Consider the following 10,195-nt stretch of genomic DNA (forward strand, 5'->3'; position numbering starts at 1 on the left):
TCTCTTATAAAAATGTGAAATCACCATAACCGTCTTATAATAGAATAGATTTTTCATTGGCTGTTTTGAGTCCATATAGGAAGCTATTACCTTGAAGAATTGGCCGGCCAAGAATTTTTTGAACCTTTGTTTAAATGAATTTATTATACATTCCCTTCATTAGACCATACCTCTGAAAAGAGAAAAATTATCTAATAGGACAATCTTATGAGATACCCCTCCTGACGAAGGAAGAAAGTTCCATCAATCTTTAGATCTTGCCTTCGTTTGGATAAGCTTGTACCCAGCAAATAATGAGGCTTGGAACTTTAATGAGGTTTGCAACTTCACTAGCATGCTGAGAGAGAACTCAAGCAAACATTTCACATCAGCAATTGTCAACTGTGACCAGTTTTTGCATATCTTGTTAACAATCATTAGAGCATGGCGAGAGTTACGTCAGGTTCTCTTTTCGGGACCCTATTGAACATTAATTTTCATTAGAGCATGGGGGGATAAACTTATTTACAACCCTATAATGACATGAGAACCAGGTAGTTTTGATGCTGTGTTAAGTAATAACATGATGACCCACAACGAATAGCACAGGTACTACGCTTCTGACTGAGCAGCAACAATTTGGTAATAAAAAATATTCTAGTTAAAAGGTCATTTCTCAAACCGTCTGGTCACTTGGACTAAATGCAGTCACGTGCAAGTTGAGCCAGATCGAGAACATGGGGTGCCACTTATGCCCACTTGTGGGCATAACAGGCAGCATTGCCACAATTTGTACGCCTCCAGTGATCACACAACCAGGAACTAATCGCCTTAAGCTTGAAAGCAAGGTAGATTTAAGCAAAGCTAGAAACTCGAGTCCTAAAAGCAAAACAGGTCGATGCACCGGAATTATATTAATGTCAGATTTCAGCATAAAATACACACCAAAAGGAAGATATGACAGAGTCTCCTTGTATTCCAGAATAGTCTAGACATTAATGCACAACCAAGCAACCACAGACAAATAAAGGCTGAAAAGTCCATGGAACAAAATCACAAACATAAATTACAATGTATCTTCTCCTAGTATTCCCATTTCTTCATCTCCATACCATCAGGAGGGCTTCCCTCAACCTTCTTTGAACCCACTTCTTTCCAGTTCGTAGAGAGCACTGTCCCATTAGACTCAACCTGCGTAATAAATAAATAAATAAATAAAAAGCACATTACAATGCAATACTGAAGGCAATAATATGACTTGGAAAAATTTTACCAAATACTAGATTCTTATAAAATTGTACAGGGCAACCTTAATATCTTCTTCTTTTTTTTTTTTTTGGGTCAGTCATAGCAACCTTAATATCATAGTCAGTTAAAGCACTTCAAAAGAGGCAGTATTCAACAAACATTAAAATGAGAATGAGTGAAAAAAACAGTTACAAAAGATTTTCTCATGGCCCTTCTGGTGTCCTCATCAGCATCTGCATATATGTCCCGGAAGAATTTGTTTAAAGCAGCATCACCATCAAGCTTTTCGTCTTTCTCCTGAAAAATACAATCACAAATGACTAAGAAGTGCACTCACAAACATGAAGACCAATGCAAAATAAATAGGTTAAAAGGCAAACCTCCTTCTTCACTTCAGCTTCAAGCTTGTCCCAATCAGTCCTCTTTGATTTTGAGGAAGGATATGAAGGTCTAGGAGCTCCAATAGCTGCAAATAACAGCATCAAACTTATCAACATGAAAAAAATGATTGAATACTGAGACAGATGTTTTTGCAATTAGAGTGTCCAATTCAAGATACAACATTTGGGTGTAGGTACACACTTTTCTGATAGCCAACCCTATCAGCTAGCACACCCAAAATCCAAATTGTTGGGCTTGGCTTTTAACAATATGCAAATGCATCCTAATGGGCCTGAAACTGTGTCCAAGCTCAGCCAAGAAAAGGAGGGCTGGAAGGAGCAATGTGAGCTGCCAGGCCCATGGATCTAAACGCAAAAAGAAACAAATACAAAAATTAATCATGAAGATCACACAAATCACAAGAAGCAGCCACAGCTTGAAAAGTGTATCATCACTTTATAGAAATGGATGGTCAAATTGCTAGAACCATCAACAGGTCCTGGTTCTAGCCTCTCAGACACCCAGTTCATGAGCAACAAGAGCATCATGTAGGGTCTAGAGAAAATGTCACAAAAAAAGCAGCAGTGTGGTGACTACTTTTTTTTTTCACAATTAATTATTTTTCATAGTTTAAAGATGAGAGGTAAAGAGAGACAAGTGGAGTTGTCCCAAATGTGGCCTGACTCCCAATCCACAATTGAATATGTTGTGTACATTACAAGAATATTCACCTACCTAAGGTATTTGACTTTAGTGGAACTGTAATTTCCTTGCTGAATTCAAGAGATGCCCACTGTATTGGTTCAACTTTTGCAAGGCGAATTTCAATTTTGGTAGACAAAACATCATATCTGCACTTGGAAGTTACTATCTGTTTGCAGACAACCAAACACAAAAGGTACACTTGACATCCGTATTAAGTAGCATGAAATTCTAATATAATTAAGTGTGAATACTAAACATTGTGTATTATTTACAAAAGGCGCATGCAATACCTTCCCAAATAAGCGAGGTTGAAAAATATATGCATCTTCACCAGGAACATCAATTGTAACACTCAGCTGCACATAACAAATAAAATTTAGATTCACTCAATCCAAGAACTTGAACCTAAATTTTCAACAATTGTAAAACCTAGGAGAAAGACGAATAAAGACATAAGACAGCAGATCTATGTCTTACAATTTGTTCACCAAAGTCAACAGAAACATTATTAGCCGGTATGCCCTTGGCAAAAATAGTCACAACCACTTCCTCTGGCTTTTGGTAGAATTCATGCCTGCACTTTTTATCAATAAATGTATTATTCACAGTGCCAACCTCTACTATGGATACATAAGGCATTAAACAAACACAACATTAATACTTTTACACAAAAAATAAAATTTGTAAATAATCACCCAGAATGGAAAATTTTGTCTGTTAAAAAACATGAAAAGTAAATAGATTGTATTGGCCCCTCCACATATTGAAAAATACATCAAGATGGAGACCAAAAAAAGTACGCAGTTGTACTCACCTATATTTTGGCTTGGCTGTAGCTACTGTCACCTGATTGGCAAGTTCATCAACAGGCTCAGCATCTGCAGATGCATCAACATCTGCAGATGCGTCAACATCTGTAGATGCATCATTTGTTGGAATCGTTTTCTCTGACAATTGGTTTGGTATAACATCGATTTCCTCTGAATGACCAAGCAACATTCACCAATAAGATCATAAGCAGCATTGAGATGTCCTAGTATAATTTCTGTTATAATTTTCATAAATATTTCTTTCGCTCCCAAAAGAAAATCACATTTCAATTCAACACATTCGAAGTATCTAAGTGCAAAAAGAAGTAATTCATTGATCACTAAAAGCTATAAGGTTCTAAGAGGAACTTACGCACCTGCAATGCGCTGATCACATTGGTGGATTAAATTAGTGAATCTTTGATCTCCCGGTGCTAGAGCTGCACCTGTTTCCAAGGCTGCCTTGGCAGTCTGATATTCCTCAAGATTGAAGCATGCAGTGCTGTGAAAGGAAATACAAAGTAGAGTAATCAAAGGCTATACTAAATGGAACTGCATAATCATGCCTGATATAGGAGTCACATGAGCAGTCCATACAAATGACTGATACAAATGGAGGTATAAGATACACTGGCATGCAAAATAAACCTTCAGAATAGAGGGTGAACAAAGTCCTGTATTCATAAGGCATTTTCTCTATATTTCACAGTGAAAATGCCCAAGCATGATAAACTTATATATGCACCAAATGAAAAAATTTCCTGCCCTAGACACTTTTAGATGGAAATAAAAATTATAACTCATTAAAGAACCTAGACTAGTATACTATCAAAACGAATCTAAAAAATAAATAAATAATCAATTTAGTACGCCACACGCAGTCTCAACTCTGCTCTTCAACATTTCTTTCTAGCATGGTTAATTTGAAGTATGAAGCACGGGTGCGTTTCGGGATTCGGGTGCGGGTGCGGGAGCGGGTGCGGGACTCGGCAATTTTTGAAAAAGTAGGGTGCGGGTGCGGCGGGGTGTGGCGATTAAAAAATTATTAAAAATATTTTTATTTATATTTTTAATATATTGCTAAACATACTTTTTTCACATTATATAAATATATACCAAATTTAAGAACAATGGTAAATAATAACTAGAATACAGAGAATAGGAGAGAGCCTAGCTGAAGAGTGAAGGTAGAGAGTGGGAGAGAGGCTCAAGAAAAATGAAGAGGGAGAGGGTTGGGTCTTAGTTTTTTTCCAAACGGTGCGTTTGCACCTCTTTTTTTTTTTTTTTTTCCAGCCATAAGCACCTGTTGTTTTTTTTTTTTTTTTTTTGAATTTCGGCCGGTATCGGCCGATTTCGCCGGTATCGGCCGGTATCTGCCGATTTCGGCCAAACCGATTTCATCCGATACGGACCGATTCGGGCCGAATCAGCCCGATTTCGCGCGCGTCGGCCCGAATCGGCGCCGTATCGGCGCAAATCGCGCCGAATCGCGCCGAAAAAAATAGTTTTTTATTGCCGGACGCGGCACGGACGCGCAGGCAGCGGCGTCGCCTGCGCGTCGCCGCGTCCGGCCGCGTCCGACGCGGGTGCGGCGGCCCAAACGCCGCACCCGTGCTTCATAGATTTGAACACTAAATTTTAGCACATAAAGTGTAAAAGCACAGACAGTAAATATAGAGCCCATATAAAAAAAATTATACTACATGCACTATCTCCAACCTGGCAAAACTCAATCCTCAGTCCTTACAGCATGATTAACTAAAAGAAGTGTTTCTAGGCCAGCAAGTGTTGTAAGACACACAATAATCTTGTTTCATAGCTCCAACTTTTAAGAGGAACATCAATATTTTATTCACATTCAAATAAAGGGGCTACTTCCCAAAAATACCCCCTCTTTTTTTTGGATCCTAACCATTTAGCTTTATATTCTATTCAAATTCAAAATAAGGTATGTAACTACAAAATGTTTCCACAAACATCAACTTTTTATAATATTTTGTATGCACATTACAAATCCAGTCTGATAAAATAGAAGGTACCTCATACACACAGGAAATTCCTAAAAGTAATGTCAATGACACCAGCAGTTTTAGAAATGGTGGTGACAATGGATGAGTAGGCAAAGACAGGAAATGATGGTAATACTGTGATAATGTAGTGAAAGGGTTGAAATGGTGGAAACAGTAAGGGTAAGGTTCACATGACATCAATAGCAATAAAGGCCTTGCCAGCAGCTATATTATTGACAAAAACTATAATGAAAGTAAAAATGGCAGCATAAAAAGTTGTCTGATATGGCATAAGTATTAATGATGGTGATGCTGGCAAAAGCATTGAATGTAAGTGCAGCAGGAGAGTGGTGTTAGCTTGGGACTCCAAACCAGTTTGGAGGAATCTCCTCCAACTCATTACATGGCGATTTATAAGATTATCCACGTCTATTATTTAGGGCCCATTTGGATTGAGGGAGAAAGGAAGGAGAGTGGAGGGGAGTAGAGTTGGCTGCTAATTTTGGGCCAAATCTACTCTATTATGCTCTCCCTCCCTCTCCCTCAATCCAAATAGACTGTTAAACGAGTCAAGTGACTCATTCAAAAAATTCAAAAATCATGTGACTAAAAGTACATGTGAATAGTCTCTTTATCCACTGTGTAGTGGGTTGGAGGAAGTTTCCTAGGTAAAATTTTTCCATAAAATAAACACTTAAAATTAAAAATAGAATAATCAGTTGGATTCAAGATGTAGCAAATAGATGGAGTCTGAAAAGAACAAATCCTCCAATGAGGATAATAGTTAAATTTCCAATGGGAGATAATTATGGTGTGTTTAGATACTGCTTATTGCTGAAAACTGAAAACTGAAAACACTGTAGCAAAATATTTTTTAAATGTGTGAATAGTGCCGTGGGACCCAATTTTAAAATTGTTTTTTTGAAAAAAAAAAAGTAGTTTGAGGGTCTCATGAACAGTGCACGGGACCCACACAAAACGCACGGGACGCAAACGTGGAGGAAAAAAAGTGTATCCAAATGTACACTTAGTATAGAAGCATTTACAGATTCTACAACAGCTAGAAAGAGTCTGAAATGAGAAAATCTACAATGAGTCAAATAATCGCATCACAAAGTCTAAATGACTAGTATGATTCATTTTTCTACCTTCTCAGTTAAATAAATATCAAGGTTGTTGACATAGATCCATGCCAAATGTAATAAAAATAAAAAAATGAAAAAAGCAATAAAAAATTGGCATGCAATATAATCCTATGCAATAATGAATACCGTCTACATGTCTACTGCATTATACTCACCCTTTGCGCAAGTATGCTTTTGACAATGAAGGGTCCAGCGCAATTGCTCTGTTTGCATCATCAACAGCCTCTGCAAAAAATAAGAAGACATTAACTACCAACTTTTAAAACCCATTTCCAAAACATTATGCAAGCACACAAATCACAAATACCCAAAAATAGAAACACATATGGAAAATGGAGAAAGCAACAAGAGAGAGACCGGGCTGCAGACAAGCCAATTAGAGCCAAAGAATATTCAACCTCAGTTAATGACCAACAACCTCAAACAAGCAGCTTATCAATCTCAAGCAGTTCGATTTTTCAAGAATGAAAGGTCTAACTGAGTAGAAATATAGTCTGTTCAACCAAAGCTTGTCAATTTTACAATCAAGCCAATCTAAAGTTGAGCTCATGTAACTGAGAAGCACATTACTCAAGCGTGATTCATCTATCTTTCATTGTGAACTGTTCAAATGACACTCTTGGAGCCAAGCTCGAGTAGCTTTATTGCACCACAAAGAAATGCAAATCCTGAATCCTAAAGGTAGAGGCGGATAGAAGAAGAAAATAATGCAATGATGAAAACACAAGAGGCCATGTAATTAGAATACAATCTACAAGATCTGGTTGAATGGCAGGCATAAAAACAAAGAAAGGAGGGACAAAATTTAAAAAATGCCTTGAATATCATGGAAACTACATCCTCAAGCATTGGCTCTGTGTGATTGTTTGTTGTGTGTGTTTAAAAACATTCAAGCATAAAAATTAGGGTTTAAGCGTTGCACAAAATCATCCGTTGAAAGTATCTCATTGCACTCATAGCCAGACCATGAGAAATTTACAGTTAAAACACACATCTGCATCACATTAACCAACACCACCACCGCACCCCCATCCCTTTTCTTTTCCTTTCTTTTTTTTTTAATAAAAAAGGAGAACAGTACTTACACCAATACTTCATCAACTGTTTGGGGTATTTGGATACATGGAATACAACATAACTATCATACAGAATCTTCTTTCCTATTGCTTTCTTTTTTAATTTAACTATTCTTTTCTTCAAAACCAAATAAAACATAAAACACAAGAAAAGAACCTACGTGATTCTCTTTTTCAACCTATTCTCATAAACAAAACAGGGAAAATAATTAATAGATCTCAACATAATTAAATTCCAAATGAGCATAAAACACAAGACTACAAATCATTTCTTTTCCTCCACTTACTAAGCAAGCAAAAAGACACAATTTTACTCGCAAGAAAAACTCTAGAATAAGTTATTACCACTGAGGTTGTTAAATGTACTTACATTCCCATATAAAGTTATAAACTATTATAACATGTGAAGAATGAAAATCCAAAAAAAAATTAAAATTAAAAACAAATATTGTAGACCAAACAGTCATAAAACAAATGCTAAATATTCCTTTCCTTCCCATACTTCATGTTCTTACTTCATGTTATCATGATCCCATTACTTTTTATCAGTTTTATCACCAATCAAACAAACAACAAGTCATATTAACAGTCAAACTAACAGAAACCCAATGCTCATACTCGAAATTATTTAAGTCTCTGTACAAAGAAATTGTGAGAAAAAATCAGACAAACCAGAGTACCGCTAAAGTCTTCGACTCTAAACATTAACAGTATGTAAAACCCAACAACAGTAACAACAATAATAATAATACTAAAAAACACAAGAATTCAACACAACAGACTTAAAATCCTACACTTATTTCCCACCCACATCTTCAGTTTTATTTTCCTCCTGTTTTCTCAGCAACCAAACAAAAAAAAAAAAAAAGGAGACAGTCAAATCAATAAAGACCCACCAATTTTTTTCAGTACTCAAAAGAGAAAAACTCAAAAGGGTAGGAAAGGAAGGCTAACAAACCAGTGAAGTAGTTGAGTTTGATGTTGGCTTGGGCTCGTTCGGCGAAGAGCTCAGCGCTTTCAGGGTTTTGCTCAAGGGCCTGGGTATAGAGATCAGCGGCGAGCTTGAAGTGGTCGTCGATGTATGCTTCCTTGGCCTTAATTTCCAGATCGGATGCCATGAATGCCTTGCACACAGAGAGAGAGAGAGGAAAATATAGAGGAAAAGAAGAGTCTAGAAAAAGAGGAAAGCGACGAGAGGGGCTGTGGTGAGATTGGTAGGAGCGTGCTGCTCAATTGACTTGAGGTCTTCACGACTTTAAATTAAAAAGTGTGTGTAATTATTGATGAAGTCTACAGTGTTATTATTTGTATTTTCGAATAATACAAATATTGTATGGTATTTTTTTATTTTTAAAATAAAATACAAATTCGACTTGGCCTCGTTTACCAGTCAAAGTAGGTTTTTTCTTTTTTCATTCACAAATCTCACTTTTTATATAGGTCTTAAAATTCTTTCAAGAACTTCTTTTTATAAATACAATATCATTTGATGATTGCTCTTTTTATTAATTGTGCAATGATTTCTTCTTTTTTTTTTTTTTTTGTCTTTTGTAAGTGAGTTTTGACGATAATAAATTTTATCGATTGAATTAATTAAAATCTAATTTTTATAAGGTGTAGTATGTGATTTTATTGTTTTAGTCTGTACGACTATTATTACAATTTTATCAATCCAAACATTTATATGTTAAAAATAAACTACTCTAATACGAGTTATGAATTGATGAATAAATAATCATCATCATTTTCGTCATTATTGTCTACGCTCAAACTCTTCCATGCGGATAAACTACCAAGCAATTAGATGTGCCAAAAAAGAGAATTGTAACGATAGAAATATATTTAGTGCCAAATTGACGAAGTTGCGATTGTTACAGCCAGTATACTAAACTATATTCCAATTATTGAATAGGACATTTATTATGAAGACAACAGTCGACCCAATTTGCAAATAAGGAAAATTTACTATTTATACTTCTATAATCTATTCACCTGAGTTAACTGATTTTTTGACTCAAGTATTAGAGAATTTTTGGACGATACCACACTAGCTCCCTCGAATCAAAATATTTCTTCTTGCAAGTCTTCCAACATTCCTTTATTTCCTTGTTTGCTCTTTTCCACTTATTCTCGCCAAGGTAAGGTGTTTACTATAAGGAAGAGTCTACAAAAACTCTATTTGCCACTGCTGTTATCTCTGTCCCCGTCGCTGCTACTCTTACCTCCCTTCCTTGCCTCAGTGTTTTGGACAAGCAGCTCACTAAAATTTTTTGCATCATCAAAATTAAAGAAGATCCTTTTTTTCTTGGAACTCGGCATTTAATGAACACCTGAATATAAAACACTAATAATAACTTATATTCAAGCAACACATAACACTAAGAATCCGTTTGGATTCATGTTTTGGTTCACATCTACGTTTTCAGCTTTTCTTTTTTTTTTCTCCTCCAGCGCATGAACAGTAAAATTACTGTTCATGCACATGGATGCACTTTGCAGGAGACAAGTGCACTGTTCATAGGACTCACAAGCACTTTATTCAAAATATATATATTAAAAATGGGTTCCACGATACTAGTCACACATTTTAAAATTATTTTGCTACAGTGTTTTCAGTTTTCAGCAATAAGTTCTATCCAAACAGACCCTAAGTGTATGAATTCAATTTTAAAACTTTAGAGGATTAAATCAAAATCACCCCAAAATTTTGATGCAAATTATAAATTAGTGATTAATGGTATAATTACAAAACTGTCTCGTGCGGTTAAGTTGGACTTTTCAAAGTCTTCTATTAAAATTAAAATTAAAAAAAAAAAAAAAAGGCAACAGCTCAAAGTTTTTTT

General features: G+C 35.8%; 1 protein-coding gene across 1 annotated transcript; it reads right to left on the reverse strand.

Annotated features, from left to right (window-relative positions):
* Window positions 1-859: 859 nt before the first annotated feature.
* LOC142619819 (protein SGT1 homolog) lies at window positions 860-8,630 on the reverse strand. The gene is made up of 10 exons (XM_075793111.1): window positions 8,311-8,630; window positions 6,432-6,501; window positions 3,500-3,624; window positions 3,128-3,293; window positions 2,791-2,887; window positions 2,604-2,669; window positions 2,344-2,479; window positions 1,608-1,693; window positions 1,420-1,524; window positions 860-1,170 (listed from the first exon to the last, which is right to left on the reverse strand). The coding sequence occupies exons 1-10, from the start codon at window positions 8,468-8,470 to the stop codon at window positions 1,063-1,065; spliced, it is 1,119 nt and encodes a 372-aa protein (XP_075649226.1). The 5' UTR covers window positions 8,471-8,630; the 3' UTR covers window positions 860-1,062.
* Between the last annotated feature and the right edge of the window lie 1,565 nt (window positions 8,631-10,195).

This window comes from Castanea sativa, chromosome 12 (assembly GCF_040712315.1).
Source record: "Castanea sativa cultivar Marrone di Chiusa Pesio chromosome 12, ASM4071231v1".
Classification (NCBI taxonomy): Eukaryota; Viridiplantae; Streptophyta; class Magnoliopsida; order Fagales; family Fagaceae; genus Castanea; species Castanea sativa.